At 62.4% G+C, this 17457-nt stretch overlaps 3 protein-coding genes across 3 annotated transcripts; 2 read left to right on the top strand and 1 right to left on the bottom strand.

The window, feature by feature from the left end:
• The first annotated feature begins 314 nt into the window (after window positions 1-314).
• Window positions 315-7874, top strand: CHLRE_03g180800v5 (uncharacterized protein). Its single transcript, XM_043061042.1, has 20 exons — window positions 315-936; window positions 1051-1218; window positions 1432-1522; window positions 1588-1641; window positions 1744-1797; window positions 1918-2016; window positions 2140-2220; window positions 2433-2622; window positions 2773-2972; window positions 3259-3605; window positions 3732-3792; window positions 3906-4031; window positions 4241-4329; window positions 4505-4612; window positions 4755-4910; window positions 5057-5484; window positions 5647-6343; window positions 6490-6687; window positions 6808-6979; window positions 7111-7874. Exons 1-20 carry the CDS (start codon window positions 884-886, stop codon window positions 7297-7299), a joined length of 3561 nt encoding a protein of 1186 aa, XP_042926171.1. The 5' UTR covers window positions 315-883; the 3' UTR covers window positions 7300-7874.
• Window positions 7875-7954: 80 nt separating this feature from the next.
• CHLRE_03g180750v5 (uncharacterized protein) lies at window positions 7955-16330 on the top strand. Its single transcript, XM_001702882.2, has 14 exons — window positions 7955-8435; window positions 8655-8881; window positions 9090-9324; window positions 9510-9718; window positions 9925-10153; window positions 10302-10742; window positions 10897-11056; window positions 13462-13600; window positions 13779-13883; window positions 14021-14092; window positions 14269-14452; window positions 14671-14821; window positions 15081-15213; window positions 15466-16330. The coding sequence occupies exons 1-14, from the start codon at window positions 8405-8407 to the stop codon at window positions 15595-15597; spliced, it is 2448 nt and encodes an 815-aa protein (XP_001702934.1). The 5' UTR covers window positions 7955-8404; the 3' UTR covers window positions 15598-16330.
• A 2-nt stretch (window positions 16331-16332) lies between these two features.
• Window positions 16333-17409, bottom strand: CHLRE_03g180700v5 (uncharacterized protein). The gene is made up of 4 exons (XM_043061041.1): window positions 17235-17409; window positions 16729-16848; window positions 16486-16532; window positions 16333-16373 (listed from the first exon to the last, which is right to left on the bottom strand). Exons 1-4 carry the CDS (start codon window positions 17276-17278, stop codon window positions 16354-16356), a joined length of 231 nt encoding a protein of 76 aa, XP_042926170.1. The 5' UTR covers window positions 17279-17409; the 3' UTR covers window positions 16333-16353.
• Between the last annotated feature and the right edge of the window lie 48 nt (window positions 17410-17457).

Below are 17457 nucleotides of genomic sequence, written 5' to 3'. Positions count from 1 at the left end.
CACAACGCCGGTTTTCCGAACACGCAGCTTCCACCCGCGTCAGATCCATAACACGCAGCAAAAATTAGATTGTTCATATCCTGATGTTTTGCGTTGGCATCGTGCTGGGTGCGGGAGGGCGTGACCAGGCGGCCTCTAGCGGCCATGGCGGGTGTTTCCTATGCGTGTCGTCCGGGCAAACGTTTCCAAAAACGGGATGTCTAGTTTGGAAGGGAGCTGGCGACTGCGACTGTTCGAGGACTGCGGAGCCTGGCGCGCTCCTAAGCGGCAAGCACTGATCCACAGGTGAAATGCATTTACAGCGACCAGCCATATCATCGTATATCGCGAGGTGAACAATTGCGGGCAGCTCGCACATGAATTCGCCTAAGTTCCTCTCGGGTCGGTGGGTCGTTGACTTCCTCTCGGGTCGGTGGAGCCATTGACCTCAGCTGAGAATGCCAATGGGCTTTTGACCATGTATGCAGGCTTTGCTAGCAATCGAACCACACACAGCAGCCTCGGAGCACAAACCCCACCTCACCAGGCACTCAAAACTGTAGCTCTTGTGTTTTCCTTTGAAGCTAGTACTTTTGCTCCAGGCAAGAAAGCTGTTATATAAATCAGTATTGGAAAAGGAGCTCTGGAAGCATTTGCCGTACCACTGGTTTCGGGGCCAGCTGCATCGGCGAGTGGGGCAGGAGCCCAGAGCAGAGACATTCGACGTCAGTTCCGCGCTCACCGAGCACTCACATACTAACAAGCAAAAGCCTGACCGTGACCAGATACTGCCTCCCTGCACCTTCGCAAGACAAACACATCTGACATTCACTTGAGCGCTGTTGTGACGCTTAGACCCCAGCGACCGGTTAGTGCTTGTCTAGCGATACTCTAGGTAGTCACGATGAAGCGATTCAGAGAAGACGCGCAGCCGGCGGGCCCTGTTAAGCGCCCTAGGTATGGTCGCAGCGGCTGCTTGCTTCTGTGCTCTGACTCGCTCCGGTCTGCCTCGTAGCGAGTAATAGGTATATAGACTATGACCTGAACTTCCTTGGGTGGGTCTGCTTGCAGCGCTCCGCCTCGCCCGGCGGGCCCCCCGCAACCTATAGCGATGGCCGGCACTAAGCTCACCACCAATGACGCTTTGAGCTACCTTCGTGAAGTAAAGAACCGGTTTGCGGACCAAAAGGATGTCTACGATACCTTCCTGGAGATCATGAAGGAGTTCAAGGCGGCCAGGTCAGGATGGCGCGACCTGGGTCGGTTCCGGGGTCCAAACCGCTTCGGGGGGCGGGCGAGTTTCTGCGAGTGGCAAGTTGCTGTTCAATGTGCACTTTTGGCAGCGGTGCGCAAGCGAGCTGGAAAGCCGTTCAGCTGTCCCTCCAGCAGCGCGGGACGGTTAGAGCCGCGGCTGATTTTGCAGCGGGTGGACCCTTGCTACCCTACGTGCAGGATTGACACCACCGGTGTTATCCACAAGGTCAAGCAGCTGTTCAAGGGGCACCGGGAGCTCATTCTGGGCTTCAACACCTTCCTGCCACGGGTGGGTTTACGCATTCGAGCCGCGCACCGCCCAGGCTCGTTCTCAGTGACTGCTCATGTTTACAGGGATATGAGATTGAGCTGGCGCGCATTTCAGATGATGAGGAGGAGGATGACCAGGTGAGTTGGGAGGCGCAGGTCGCTGACCATGCGCGTTCGCGCGCATGTGCCCTCCAGGTTGAGCCCAGCCGGTGAACTGTGTTTTGATTGTTATGGATACAGGGAAAGCAGCCGGTGGAGTTTGACCAGGCAATCAACTACGTCAACAAGATTAAGGTGGGCGACGGTCTAGGGTCTCGGCGGAATTGCATGGCGCGCCACGGCGCGACCGGTGCCGGTTCTGCTACCAGGCATCTGGCATGGCGCTAACCAGCGTCACCACTGACAATGACGCAGACGCGCTTTGCAAACGATGAGCGCGTGTACAAGGCGTTCTTGGAGATCCTCAACATGTATCGCAAGGGTCAGAAGACCATTAACCAGGTCTACGATGAGGTGCGTGGCAGTAGCTATATGCAGTGCGTACCATGTAGGCTGCTGTCAGCCAGGTTGCCATGAAGCTGCCATGTCTGCTGGACGGACACCGATCGTGCCGACTGTCCGTGGCTCTCCTGGCAGGTGGCCATCCTGTTCCGCAGCCACCAGGACCTGCTTGAGGAGTTCACCTACTTCCTGCCGGACGGCACGCAGTCAGGCCTGGTGAGTGCTGAACAGCGCGAGGGTTTCTATGGCAGGGTGGTCCCCCGACGGACCCCTGAGTAAACCGCTGCGCGCGCCTTGTGCATACGCGCCGCTGCTCACTTATTTGGGTGACAACGCGGGTCACTGAAGTTGTGCTGGAATCATGGTTGATGTACCAAATGCAAGTTTAACAGTAGGCCGCGTCGATGTGCCTTGGCACTCCCAATCAGGCGGCGCGCCAGCGCGCGGGCTTCCCTCCGCCGCGGCGGCCAGGCCAGGGCCCGCTGCCGCCCCCTCCGGGTCGGATGCGGGTGCCGCCGCAGGGCGCCATGTATGCGGCCGGTCCCATGAGCCCGGACATGCGCAACCTGCACCACAAGCGGAAAACCAAGATGGAGGGCGGATACCGTCGGGACGAGGGTAGGGCAGTTTCGGCGGCACGAGGGCAGGGGGAACGGAGGTCTGGGCGGGCAGAGGAGCAACGGGGCGGCGTATCTCGCGCGCCGGTGTTCGTCGATTAGAAGGCCTTCAACCCTTGTGTGGGATGTGTCGCTGCTCCTGCTTGCGCAGAAGACGACGACATGGGCCGCGGCCGGCCGCAGCTGGCTAAGGAGCTGTCATACTTTGAGCGCGCCAAGCAGCGCCTGCGCAACAAGGACGCGTACAACGACATGCTCAAGTGCCTCAGCATGTACACGCAGGAGATTATCAGCCGCCAGGAGCTGCTGCAGCTGCTCAACGACATTATCGGCCGCTTCCCGGACCTCATGGTGCGTCCCGGGCGCACGTGGCGTACTGGTGGCGGGATGGCACAGCACGCAGCTGTGAACGGCCTGGGGCCGGAGGCTCGGCCAGGAGGACAGCTGGAGGGCGAAGGTTATGCACTGCAGCGAGGGAGGGGCGGCAGCATGCCCCGTGCCGGAGGTTGGAGGAGCTTTGGATGGCGCCTGGGTCGGAAAAGGACAGGGATGCGGGCGGGCTCTTGGGGATGCCAAGACATCCGGCGACCGCGCCATCTTAACCAGCTTTACGTGTGCTCTGGTTTGCGTGCCGCAGTCCGGGTTCCATGAGTTCATGGCCAAGTGCGACCTCATGGAGATCGACGAGAACAAGGTGCGCGGCCTGGCGGCGCAGAACCTGCAGCGCCAGCGCCAGCGCGAGGAGGAGCTGCAGCGGCAGAAGTACCTCACCAAGCCGCTCAGCGAGATCGTTTCGGGCGACACGGAGCGCGTGACGCCGTCGTACGTGAAGATGCCGCCCGGCTACCCGCACCTGGTGTCCACCGGCCGCACGCCGCTGGCAGACAGCGTGCTGAACTCGGAGTTTGTGAACGTCATCACGGGCAGCGAGGACTACTCATTTAAGCTGATGCGGAAGAACCAGTACGAGGAGTCGCTCTTCAGGTGATGCAAAGGGCGGGTGGGGCGCGGGGACTGTCAGGGGCAGGGGCAGAAGGGGAAGACGCTGGGCTGGGCTGGGCTGGTACATACTGGCCAGCTAAATCGTGCATCCGCCCGCTGTGTGTGTAGGTGCGAGGACGACCGCTACGAGTTTGAGATGGCCATCGAGCGCAACACGGCCTGCCTCAAGGTGAGGCGCCACCGGCGTTAGAACGGGAGCGAGGGTGCTCGGGCTGGGTCCTTGACCATTCTTGTACAAGGACAGGTTGGACAGAGTCTCACGTTCGACCATTCCCCCCGCAGCGCCTCAAGCCCCTGGCGCTCGCGATCCAGAAGATGAGCCCGGATGAGCGCGCCGTCTTCAAGCTGGATGAGGGGCTGCTGGGGCCGGTGCACTGGCGCTCCATTGAGCGCCTCTACGCCGACCAGGTGCGGAAAAGGCGTCGGTGGTTGGAACAGGCGGGGAGACCAAGAACTAGTGGGGTGGATGCGCAGGTGTAAGGGACAGGAAGCGGAGATATGGAGAAACATAGACAGCGGCGTGTGAGCTGCGGCATTGGCTCTGTGCTCTGGAGGCTTCACCTGTAGGCCTGCCCAGCGCCATTGTGACGTGCGGCTGGTCTCGGCTTCTCCTGCAGGGCCCCATGCTGGTGGAGCTGTTGAAGCGCAACCCGGTGGTGGCCATCCCCGTGGTGGTGGCGCGCCTGGAGCAGAAGGACGAGGAGTGGTGCGTGCGGAGCTGGGGCCGGAAGGGGAGGGGAGGGGAAGCTTCGGCGCTCATGTGCGGCTGGACAGTTACCGTGTTGTATGCGAGGCGGTCAGCGGTGTACGGGGTCTGGGAGGGCTGCGCGGTACACTCGTGCGTGCTGACGGGCAACAAACGCGCGCCTTGCATGGTGTAGGCGTCGCGTGCGTATGGAGATGACGCGCGTGTGGAAGCGCATCTACGAGGCCAACTACCACAAGTCGCTGGACCACCGCTCCTTCTACTTCAAGCAGGCGGAGAAGCGGTGAGCAGCGGGGCTGGGGCGCATGGCAGCAACTGTTCCTGGGGCCATTCAAAGCTATTGCCGGTGCACAAGTCGGTACCTCTAGCAACCATGGCCCGATGGCGTGTGACATGTCATGCCGGGGCTGCGTGATTGCGCGCAGGGCGCTGCTGCCCAAGACACTGGTGGCGGAGGTGCGCGAGGCGGCGGAGCGGCGGCGGCAGGACGAGCGCTCGCTGCGCGCGCTCAGCCTGGCCTACCGCTACGACGCTGTGCTGGACGCCTCCGCTGCCGACCTCAGCTACGACTACACGGAAAAGTGAGCAGCCATGTGGACAGCCGGGCATGGGGTGGGGCATTATGGGGTGTACCTGGCGGCTTTGGGGAGGTTAGTCATGGATGCGTTCGAGCATGTTGCGCAATGCTGAGCTTGCATTGCTCTTGCACCTCCCCGCCCTCGCCCAGGCTGGTGTTTGGCGACATCTACCGCATCTTGCGCACCGCCGTGGACGAGTCGCTGAGCAGCGGCACTCGCGAGCAGGTGCTGGAGCTGTACCTGGACATGCTGGAGCCCTTCTTCGGACTGGAGCCCCGCGCCGCGGAGCTGGAGGCGGTGCGCCTGGCGGCGGCCGAGCTGAGCGAGGATGACGGCGACGCCACCGGAACGCGGCCGGCGGGGCCGATCGGCGGCGGCGGACGTGGCGGGCGCGGCGGGCGCGGGCGCGGCGGGCATCGGCACCACCACCACCACCGGCAGCAGCAGGCGGCAGCGGCGGCGGCGGCCATGAACGACGGCAGCGCGGGCGGTGGTGACGGGGACGGGGATGCCAAGAGCGAGAGCAGTGACCAGGAGGGCACGAAGAACCGGGGCGACGAGGAGATGACGGACATGGGTAAGTTGTGTGAACGCACGCACGGGGCAAGTTGGCTTGCCGGTTGGCAGTGGGGGACGCGCTGGCTGAACAAAGGGAATCAGCGGTTGCAGCTACAACACATAGACAAGTACGACACGGGGCTGGGCTAAGAGCGGTACTATATGTCCTTGGCGATTGCAGAGAACAAGACTCCTCAGCCGGGCACGACTCCGGAGCCGCGGCCGGCCGGCGACGACGCGGGTGCCAGCGGCAAGGACGGCAACGTGGGTGTTAGTGACAAGGAGGGTGACGAGGAGGACACGTCCGCGGACGGCGGCCGCCACGCGGAGGACAGCGCTGGCGCAGCGGATGCTGCCGGCTCGCGGAGGGCCTCGGAGCGGCTGGACCGTGCATTTGCGGCGTGCAAGCCCGTCGCTGCGTTCACCGGCGGGCCGTCGCCAAGCGACGTGCCGAGCGGCCACCGCCTGCTCTTCGGCAACGAGAACATGTACATCTTCTACCGCTACCACCGCATCCTCTTCGACCGCCTCTGCACCGCGCGGCGCTGCGTGCAGGCCAAGTGCAACGCCGCCGCCACCAACATAGTGCGGCAGGCGCAGACGGAGGGCATCCTGGGCGGCGCCGTCACGCCCGAGCCGCCCAGCGCGCAGGCCACCGCGGCCGCGTTCGAGGAGCTGCATGGGCAGTTCATGTCCATGCTGCTGCGCGTGATGCGCGGGCAGCTGGAGAGCAGCGTGTACGAGGACCAGTGCCGCAGCCTGCTGGGCACCGGCAGCTACGAGCTGTTCACGCTCGACAAGCTGAGCGCCAAGATCGTGAAGCACATGCAGTTCATGCTGCAGGACGAGTCCACCACCAAGTTGTGGGAGCTGTACAAGTGAGTGATGGCGCCCTCCGGCGCAGTGCTGCAAATGAGTCTGGAAGCATAAGGAGGGCCCTGTTTGCTGCATTGCTCTTTAAAGTGCTCTCAGAGCTGCTCACTAACGGGACTGTCCTACCAACCCCATCCCTGGTGCCTTGTAGGTACGAGCGCGCGCGCACCGTGCCCATCAACACCACCTTGTACCACGTCAACTGCCACGCGGTGCTGACGGACGACCCCTGCTTCCGCATCGCCTACAACACCGCCACCAGCAACCTCACCATCACACTGGTGGAGCCGGACAAGGCGCCCGAGGCGCTGGGCAACGCCATGGAGGGCTACGTCACCGACTACATCAAGTAAGCAATGCGCAATGGCAGCAGTTCGGGACTACCTGGATCTGGAACTTGGCTGCGCAACCGCGCGCATGGTTGGAACGCATGAATCTAACGTTTCCGTTTCGCTCTTCGAATTCACAGGGCTTACGTGAGCGCGCCCACGCCCACGCCGCCCGCGGACTGCCAGCTCTACCTGCGCCGCAACCTGTCGCAGCGCGCGCGGCAGGGTCCTGACGCGGAGCTGGTGGAGGTTCTGCGCTCCGTGGCCATCTTCAACGGCCTGGAGTGCAAGATCAGCTGCACCACCAGCAAGGTGGGCGAATTCGTGATGGCTGCCATGTAATGCTTACCGTCCCCAGCCATGCGCTGCAGGTTTCGTGCTCTAATGCAGCGAGGTCGCTGCATGTTCGCTGACGCACCACCGCGCCTGCCTACTTCGTGCAGGTGTCTTACGTGCTGGACACGGAAGACGTGATGTGCCGCAAGCTGTCGTTGCGGCGGCCGGAGCCAGACAGCCAGAAGCAGCTGCGCTCGGACCGCTTCACACGCTGGCTGGAGGAGCGCACCTCCATCCGCAGCGATGAGGTGGAGGCGCTGGTGGCGCTTGGGGCGGGCAACGTCGCCCAGGCGTAACAGCAGCCGTAGTGGCGACGCTGGCGGCGGAGACCGACAAAGCATAGGCTTGGTTGGGCAGGCAGGTCAGGCAGGATGCATAGGCGGCGCAACCGCACGTGTCCTTGTGCGCAATGGCGTTCAGGGAGGCATGTGTGTTTGTGGTATTAGGTCGGATTGAGGGGCAGCGCTTGGCTGTGGGACAGCCCGTGGCCCAGCCAGTTGACCTACCGTAGATTATGACAGCGCTAAAACTCGGATCCATTGCTCCGGGCGACGCGGCTTCGGGCTGGCAGATGCCCGCACCAGACACACGGGGAGTTTTATTCAATTATGATATCAGCGGCGCGCTTGTTGGCGCAGAAGGCTTGGCCGTGCTTGGAGGCGGAAGCCCATACCGCTGCTCCCATCTACATGACCTGCGTGTTGTTGTGACACGCACTCCAAGCGTGCAAAGACTGGGGCAGACTAGCTGGTTAGGGCAAAATTGTCATGAAGATTTCGTTTGTGTGTGTCTGTGTGGACCTGGTATAGGCAAGCTTCCGCAGAGATGTAGGTCAGGACCAGAGCCTACAACATTGTAAGGCCATGTATCCTCCAGTGCCATTTGCGACGTTACACGACGAGACAATCTGCGCTGTGTTCAAGCACACACATCCGGGACTCGTGTGATGTCTTAACATCTGCAAGGAAACATAAGGTGGCCGGCGTCACGCAAGATGACGCGACGGACTCGAATGCTTGCTTCGTCCAGCGACAAATAAGGACAGGCAGGGCGCCTGCATTGCGTGCGCTTAGAGGCGAGGCGCTCAAGACATTTCGGCAGCAATAATTGGTATTGAGGCACATTCTGCACCAGGATGCCAAGAGGTGAACGTTGCTGCCTTAATGTATATCTGCACAGCTGGCCGGTTACTGCGAACCGGGTGCCTTTTGGAGTCGCTCCTAAAAGACGTCACCGGCGCAACGTCGTCGTGCGGCCGTACAGGTATGCAAAATTGGCCCGGTTGCGCGCAGGCCGATTATTTAAGTGACATTTGGTACCATGCATGAGCATCCGATTGTTGTTTTGCAATTCTGTCTGACTGCACAAGGAACCCGTCCTTGGGAATCAACATCTGTCAACATGGCGGCCATGCTCTCGACGACCACCATCGGTACGCACCCAAAGGACTTGCTAAAACATGTTACCACATTTATGCGTTTGTCAGGGTGCACTGGAATAGGATCGCCATTGCGTCGGCCACCTGTGACGATTTGGGTTTGGATGGATGCCGCTTGTATGATGCTGGCCCCAGCTCTGCGCAGCAGGACAAGCATCCCTATTCAAGATGAAGACGTAGTTTCCACCCATGACCCCATTCTCTCCGCCGCAGGCTTCCCTCGCATCGGCAACCAGAGGCAGCTGAAGTTCGCCATGGAGAGCTACTTCAAAGGCGACAGCGGCGAGGCGGAGCTGCTGGCCGTAGCGCATAAGGTTCAATCCGACGCATGGGCGCTTCAGAAGGCTGCTGGTATCGCGGTGATCGGTCTCGACGGCACGCTGTATGACCAGGTGCTTGACACCATTACCTGGCTCGGGGCCATCCCGCCGCGTTTCAAGGCAAGTGATGGAAGGCTGTCCCGGGCGACATACACGCGGCTGCTGCGAGTCCCTGCCTCTACTTGCACAGGGCGACAGAACAAGCAACCAATCTCATTTGCGCCCCTTTAAAACCACGCTCGCTGCAATCCCAGCTTGCTTGCCCAACTAACAAACCCCGCGGACCCGCGTTCACGCCCCACCTCCTCGCACACGCCCCCTGCCACAGCACCTCTCGGGTCTGCAGCGCTACTACGCTATGGCTCGGGGTGGTGCCGCTCTGGACATGAGCAAGTTCTTCGACACCAACTATCACTACCTGGTGCCCGAGCTGGGGCCGGACGTGCTGGGCCCGGCTACCGCCGCCGGCGCGCCGCTACAGCCAGACTTCAGCGGGCCGCTGGACAAGCTGGCGCGCGGCCAGGCGGTTGTGGGGCGCGAGCGCGCGGTGCCGATCCTGATTGGTGAGAGGGCGCTGGGCGCGTGGCCTGAGCCTTGCGCTATTAATGTCTGCTGGGGTTGCATTCGCGCCTCGAAAATTCGGCACTCAGCTGTGCAACCAGCCGTCTCCTCATCTGCCTGTCCGTGCCCCAGCCTTCTCCTCATCTGGCTGTCTGTGCCCTTCACGCCACACTGCTGCTGCCCGCAGGCCCCGTGACGTTCGTGTCGCTGTCACGTGGCTGTGAGCTGCCGCTGGACCAGGCCGTGGCCCGGCTGCTGCCCACCTACTGCGCCCTGCTGCAGCAGCTGGCGGCTGCGGGTGCGCCCGAGGTGCAGCTGCACGAGCCCGTGCTGGCCACCAGTGAGGGCGCCGGCATGCGCGCCGAGTTCGAGACCGCGTATGCCCAGATGGCGCAGGTGAGTGTATTGGTGTGCTTCTGTCGGCGGCCGGTGGCACTCCCAGCGGTTCTCCTGTGCTCAGCCTGGCTGCCAGATACCAGCGAAAGCTGTACGGCAATGTGTTTCTTCCCAGGCCGCCCCTGTCCCTACCCACCGCTCCGACCTCTCACGACTCACGCCCCACCCATCCGCTTGCTCCCGCACGCCACGCCCCCGCCCCCCAGGCCGCCGGCTCTGTGCCGCTGCATCTGGTGACCTACTACGACGACCTCGGCGCCGCCTACCCCTGGGCCGTGCAGCTGCCGGTGGCGGCCGTCACGCTGGACTTCCTGGGGCCGCCCGGCGCCGCGGTGCCCAGCCAGACGCTGGCGCTGCTGCAGCAGCACGGCTTCCCGGCCGACAAGCGCCTGGGCGCCGGCGTGGTGGACGGCCGCAGCGTGTGGAAGGACGACGGTGGGTGGCGCTTAGGGCCGACGCATGTTCGCCATATTGTCCGGATTTACCGTTTGTGGGATTGTGTGGGATTGTGGTGACTGGGCCGTGATCTCACTTGCTCACACGTCCGCCCGTGCCCTGGCTCCCTACCTTCCGCTCAAAACAGGCACGGCGGTGGCTCTGCTGCGTGCGCTGCTTGACACCGGCGCCGTGTCGTCAGACCGGCTGGTGGTCACCTCCTCCGCACCGCTGCAGCACCTGCCCTACGACCTGGGCCTCGAGCTAGAAGCCCCCAAGACGCCCGAGGCGGAGCCGCACCTGCCGCCCGCGCTGGCCGCCCGCCTGGGCTTCGCCAAGCAGAAGGTGGAGGAGATTGTGTCCGTCGCCCGCCTGGCTGCAAGCCCCGCAGCCGCCGCTGCTGCAGCTGGTCATGGCGCCGTGGTGCAGCTGCAGCGGCTGCAGCAGGGCAAGGGCGTGGAGGACCACACCGCCGACATCCCGGCTGAGTGGTTCAGCCGGCCGAAGCCGTACGACGTGCGGCGCGAGCAGCAGCTGCAGCTGCCCGCGTTCCCCACCACAACCATCGGCTCCTTCCCGCAGACCGCAGGTGCGCGCGTGTTCCCGTGTTTCCTTGCTCCTTCTGCCCACATCGCCCCATACTAGCATGCGGTCTACCTTCTTCTTCCCAGTCTACCATCTTATTCCCACAGTCCAAGTTTGATGAGCCCCTGCTGCGCCCTTTACATCCTTATCAAACGCAGAGGTGCGGCGCCTGCGGCAGCAGCTCAAGAGCGGGCGGCTGACCCAGGCCGAGTACGAGGGCCTCATCGCCGGCCACATCGCCCACGCGGTGGGGGTGCAGGAGGCGCTGGGCATTGACGTGCTGGTGCACGGCGAGGCGGAGCGCACCGACATGGTCGAGTGAGTGGCTAGCGCGCAGGGGTGTGTGGCGGGGGGGGCCTTGGCGCCTTGGGGTGCATGTGTGTGTGTGTGTATATGTGTGTGTGTGTGTGTGTGTGTGTGTGTGTGTGTTAAAGAGCACAAGGAAAACATTACGCGTAGGACAGTGTATGCGATGCAGAATTACGGCCGCGTATTACCTTCAGAGTATACTTACCGCAGCCGACCGACCTGCCGAGCCGAGACCATACTTACCCGAAGCACCTGTTACGCCCATCTACCGAACCTTGGGTGGGGATTAGTGTCCACACGATCCCAAGGGTGCAAGCCCATGCGAGTGTCCTACAACGTTCCCAGGCACTCCTAACCCGAATAGCCCGCCCGCTGATCGTAGCCGAACTCACCTACAAGCAAAGGGCGAAACGTTGAGGCACAGGCGAAGGATTGCACAGGTCAGTGTCAGCGGCGAGGAGGAATGGCGAGGGCGGCGAGTCAGGACAAAAACTAAGACACACAGCCCAGCCCAGCCCCAGCCCCAAGAAAGAGTTAGTAGTGAAAGAAAGAGAAAGAGGTAGGGACAAGCTGATGCTAAGACGGTGGCGGCATGCGCGACACTGGCGGAATGGGCCGCAGATGGGTGGTCGTCAGCATCGGCCACGGTGGCCGGTTTATGCGGTGTGTATGGAGAGAACCGGTACCGCAGGCTGGCGGGTGCTGCAACCCGCTCCCCACTCTACGGCACGGCTGAGGCTGGAACGCGTACGTAGGGGGCTTCGCTGCCGCCGCGGTGGAACCGAGACGGGACCGAGGGCCAGCCACGCAACGCGTTACAGAGTCGCAGAAGGGCAGCACACACCCACGAACACGCCACTGCCAAGAGACCGCCAGAGCGCGCTACCCCCAAGCCCGGCAACGAACTCACACGGAGGGCGCCCACACCGCGCGCAAACACAGGCGCAAACAAACTCCGGGGCGAGCAAGGCACAGCCGCAACAGGCACCAGCACACAACCTGGAACGCCCCACCACCAACACAGCAGGCGTCGTGCTGACCGCCCCCAAGAACACAAACGCCAAGACAGCACCCAACGCTAGACAACAGCCCACATCTAGCACACGCACGCGAGGTACTCCCCTGGAGGTGACGCCACGGGAGAGGGCCGCCGCCGACGCAGCTCACGGGGTCATCACTCGGCCTTTGCGGTGGCGGGGGAGCGCAACCGCGTGGGCGTTGGTAGGGGCCTTGTTGGTGTACCGGACGGTGAGGTCGAAGAGGGAGGATGGAGGAGGGGAAACGGCCGCCAGCGCGGGGCGTTGGGCGGTGGCCGGGGGCAGGGACGCAGTGAACGCACGGTGGGCGGCAGCCAGGGCGTGGCGGTCGCGGAAATAAAGCTGTGGGAAGCGTGAGAGGAGGTTATGGTATACCGACTCCAGCGTGCCGCGATCGTAGCTGCTGTCCACCAGGGCGCGGATGAGCCGACCCATCTCGCAACAAAAGTTGTCATAGTCCAGGATGACGCAGCGGAGGCGGTGAAATTGGCCGGTAAGGATATTGCGCTTGGCTGCTTCATTAACGCTGGAGTCGGCGGCGACAAAGCGAGAGAGACGCACGGAGGCGAAGGCCGGCTGGTCACGTTTATCATATAGCCGGGTAGTGATGCGGCTGACCATGGTAATGGAGCGGCCACGTTTGACGGGGACAATGAGAGTGACCAGTAAGATGTCGAGGAACGGGAGGTGGTTGGCAGGGAGGTGGCGGTGCTGTTGTCGGGAAAGGTTGAGGCAGCGCGGGTACAGCCCATGGAGACCGTGTAGGGTGTCGGTGACATACAAAAGCCGGGTGAGGTAGGCGTTATTGAACGACGACAAGTCGTCCAAGAAACGTTTGGAGAAGCGGAATTGGCGGAGGATAGCGACCGCTGTGCGGGTGATGGTGGGCTGGGACAGAAAACGATACTCATACCAGCCAAGGAACAGGTTAGCAATGAACGGGGCGGGGGAGCCGCCCATGGGGATGCCCAGCAGCTGCCGCACGACCACGGGACCAAAGAGAATGAAGGTGCAGGCGATGAGGGAGCGAAAGACAGCCATGAATTCGGAGGGGTAGAAGTAGCGGTGCGTGGTGGAGTCGGAGACACAGTCGACACGCAAGGCGGGGATGTTGTCGGCAAAAATGGCGGTATGGCGGTAGGGGTCGCCGGGCTTGTTGCCGGTGTGTGTGTGTGTGTGTGTGTGTGTGTGTGTGTGTGTGGTTAAATAACACGAGGAATGGGAAACGTGCATGCAATGTGTGTGTGCATGTGCGCAAGGGGCTTGCCGCCACCTGCGCCCTGCCTTGTGCTCCCTCATCTGCCTTTATCTGCTCATCTTGCGCTATACCCTCCTGCGCCGCTCACATCATCGACTCACCCATACACACCCACACAGGTACTTCGGCATGCAGCTGGGCGGCATGCTGTTCACTCGGGCCGGCTGGGTGCAGAGCTACGGCTCGCGCTGCGTGCGGCCGCCGCTGGTGGTGGACGACATCACCTACCGCGGCCCCATGACCTGCTGGGAGTACAAGGTGGGTGGCCGGGCGTCGTCAGTCAGCGGGTTGAGGCCGGGCACACACAACGCAGAAAGTTCAGTCTGCTTAGTGCAACACAATGCGCCGCTGTCCCCTCAATTACTATCATCTCTTGGTTTCCCCATTTGCTCTCCTACTACGTTTCAATCCGCGTCCCGCACGCACGCCCGCGCAGGTGGCGAGTGCCTACACGCGCAAGCCGGTCAAGGGCATGCTGACCGGCCCCGTCACCATCCTCAACTGGTCCTTCCCGCGCAAGGACATCTCCCGCGCCGCCCAGGTGCGTGTGTTGCCGACATGCGCTTTATGGCAGTGAGCGCCTAGGCAGCTGCTTACATTGAGTTACGCACTCGGGCAAACTGAAATCTTACCTGGGCTTCTCCGCTCTGCGCGCCACACGTACGCACATACATGCAGGCAATGCAGCTGGGCCTGGCGCTGCGACAGGAGGTGGCGGCGCTGGAGGCGGCCGGATGCACCATCATCCAGGTGGGCTGGCTGGCTGGCCTGCTTTGACACGCGGACGGCCTTGCCTACCTCATAACGCCCTCATTTCCCACTTGCACGCCAGACACTTTGCGGCGGTGTCAACCTTTGCCCTGCCTCACTCTCACACCGTCCTACCTCCACTGCGCTTGCAAACCCGCGGCCCCGCACCCCCGCAGGTGGACGACCCCGCTCTGCGCGAAGGCCTGCCGCTGAAGCGCGAGCGCTGGGCCAGCTACCTGAGCTGGGCCGTGGACGCGTTCCGGCTGTGCACGGGCGTGGCGGCTGCAGGCACCCAGGTGGTGACGCACCTGTGCTACTCGGACTTCCAGGACATCCTGCCCGCCATCGACCGCATGGACGGTGAGTGGGAGTTGTTGTGTGTACTGTGTAGTCAGTTGCTGTCGGTGCCAGGCACCTAAGTGTTCTTGGGGCCTTGGTGCATGCGAGGGGTGCGTGCGAGCGTGAGCAGGTGGACTGTGCATGGTGCACCCGAAGGATTGGAGTGCTGCGCTGAAGCCTGACGTTGCGCTGCTGCCCCTGTACCCCTGCCCCCCGTGCGCGTGTGTGCGCCTGTGCAGCGGACGTGCTGACCATTGAGAACTCGCGCTCCGACAACGCCATGATGGCGGCGCTGGCGGCGGCCGGGTACGGCCGGGACATCGGGCCGGGCGTGTACGACGTGCACAGCCCCGTGGTGCCGTCCGTGGAGTTCATCAAGTCGCGCATCCGGTGAGTGGACAGCCAGGTCCGGGGCTGGGGCCGGGGTGTGCAAGGAAGGGAGAAGGCAGACAGGGTATGAAGGGGTGGTAGCAGGCGACATGGCAATATGGCCCGGATCCTCGTCTCCGCTCTGTGTTGTGATGGGCCACAAACGCAGCTGCACGGCTCTGCATCGCTCTGAGTTGCCGGGTTGCTGCAGCAGACATCGACTGACCGGCTGGCGGATTGACTGACTGCTGAACCTTCCACCCTGCCCACCCCCTCACAGCTCGTTTGTGGACAGCGGCATTCTGTCGGGCCGCTACGACCGCATCTGGGTCAACCCCGACTGCGGCCTCAAGACACGTGGCTGGCCCGAGACCATCGCCGCCCTGCGCAACATGGTGGAGGCCGCGGCGCAGGTACGGCCCCAGTGCTGCGGGAGTGAGAACAATGACACAGGGAAGGGATTGTGCCAGGCAAATTACCGTTACCGTGTGGGCGGATTCGAATCCTTATACCATCGTGCCAACTAGAGGCCCTTTAGGCCAGCGCATGGGCCACCGCACCTTCGCAACCGATCGCAACTAGCAGCAACCAGCGAGCAGACGGGTTTGCATCCCTGAGTAGAACTGCGTTTCCCCTAATCGTGCCCCCTCTGGACCTTTGCACAGGCACGCGCCGAGCTGCAGCTGGCGGGTGGGGCGGCAGTGGCGCCTGTGGCGGGAGGCGTCGAGGCTGCGGGCAAGGGGGCGGCGCTGGGAGCTGCCGCCGGAACCAGCCGCTGCGTGGACTGCTGCCACTGAGCTGCCTGCCTTGATTTATGCTGATTTACTCATCGTGGCTGCGCGTGCGAGCGGTACCGACTAGGCAGAAGTACTGACTAGGCAGGAGTACTGACTAGGCAGGAATACTAGAGAAGGGAGGCACATACGATGGCTGTGGTTGGCAAGGATTGGTGCATGACAGTGGTTAAGCTCTACCAGGCGTTACTCTTATCAGGGCTGGCTCTGGCTGAATTGTGTACGGTGCACACGTAGGTTCATTAGGGTGAGCAGACGGTATGTCGAGCTTCAGTCGGGGTGGCATGCGTGCCCCCTGCAAAGCCGCACGCGACACGCTGGTCTGGATCGGTCTGAGCACTTTCGTACAATTTACACAGCTGCTTGTAACCCAACGCATTGCTCTCAAGTCCTGGTGCAAACAAGGTCAGGCCGCGGCCATCACGCGACCACCTCAGCTGCCTACCACCTTACATCACCAAGTGGCATAGCGCAACGTCCTCACTGCGGAAGCCTGCGCCTTCGGCGGACACCGCCTGCCTGCGTCCACCGCGCTGACAGTCCAAGTATCATGCCCCGTCGCGCACAGCCGCATGGCCCCATCCTGCTGTCAACCTGTGTGACATCATCCTGCTAGCTGGTTACTGCTCTGCCGGTGTCTTTGTGGTCATGGACAGCGCATGAAGCCCTGCCTTGAACTCATCCGACAGAAGACCGTATATGAGCTGGTGGCCTGTAGGGTAGCAAGGTGTGACGTGTGGTGATGGAGGGCGAAGTTGGTCACGGAAGGCAAGATGACGCTGTCTTTGAGGGCAATAAAAGCGCCTGGTGGGGCTGGAGGCACTACAAGGCTGCTGGGCTTAGGGAATGGCTGTCCGGCATGCTTCAAGGTGCAAGGGCACAGCAACTTACGTTTGACCAGCGTGAGGCCCTTGAACGCATCTGACGTGACCTCTAACCTGTAGTCACAGGAGAAAAGATGGGAACGACACATGCTGCTGCTTCACCCAGCGGACTGGTACGGCTGCACACGCAGAGCGTCCCTGGCTTCTATCAGTGACTGCCCCTAACCATGATGTGTGCGTGGTCCCTAAATGTGCACAGGTCGCCCAATCGCAGCGCGCCCCACCCGCACCGCCTGTCCGCAGGACTGACCGGAAGTGCGTCTCCCCGGCGTCCGACGCGGTGCTGCCGTCTCGTGCGTAGTGCCCCGCGTGCTTGTGGCTGTCGTTGATGAGCTTGAAGTGCGTGGGGCTCAGCGCAGCCTCCACCTTGCTGTGACCGGCAAGAAAGGACGAAAGGGGTGTTGCAGGCGCGTATCGTAAGATACGGGCGGAGTGACGCGTCTTGACGTCGGGCAGCACAAGTGGAATGCGCGCAGGCAATGCAGCAACATGTGGGTAGGCAACCTAACCGATCCGAGGACCCCAGGATTCCACAGACGGCTCTGGCGTGGGTGTGTGCAACCAGCGTGGGGACAGTATCTACACCCTCCCCGCATCGCCGTCAGCATTCAGCAAGCCCGGAGCGTACGATCGGCAACCCATACCTGCCTCTCTTCTAGCAGGAATACTGGCATCAAAGGGGTTACATGGCATGCAGGCTACCGCGTGTATTGCACGCGGTCTGCGCTCTGCCGAGCCCGCCAACCCCGTCCGCACCTCTTGATGGCCCCTGCGATGGGGCCCAGTTGATGCTCTGCCATAGATGCAGCTCGACTTGCAAAGCTTCTGAGAGACGCAGAGGCTATCATTTACCAGGGGACTTTGTTCAAGAGCGAGAGCGAACGCTCGCTAGCGCATGGACAACTGCAAGTGGGCGTATGTGGTGTAAAAGGACAAAAGCAAGCCAAAACAGGCGGTAAACTCATGTAACTTTGGAGGA

The sequence above is a fragment of the Chlamydomonas reinhardtii genome, chromosome 3 (genome assembly GCF_000002595.2).
Source record: "Chlamydomonas reinhardtii strain CC-503 cw92 mt+ chromosome 3, whole genome shotgun sequence".
Classification (NCBI taxonomy): domain Eukaryota; kingdom Viridiplantae; phylum Chlorophyta; class Chlorophyceae; order Chlamydomonadales; family Chlamydomonadaceae; genus Chlamydomonas; species Chlamydomonas reinhardtii.
The sequence above is the reverse complement of the archived record's forward strand: the minus strand, read 5'-3'. Positions and strand labels throughout refer to the sequence as shown.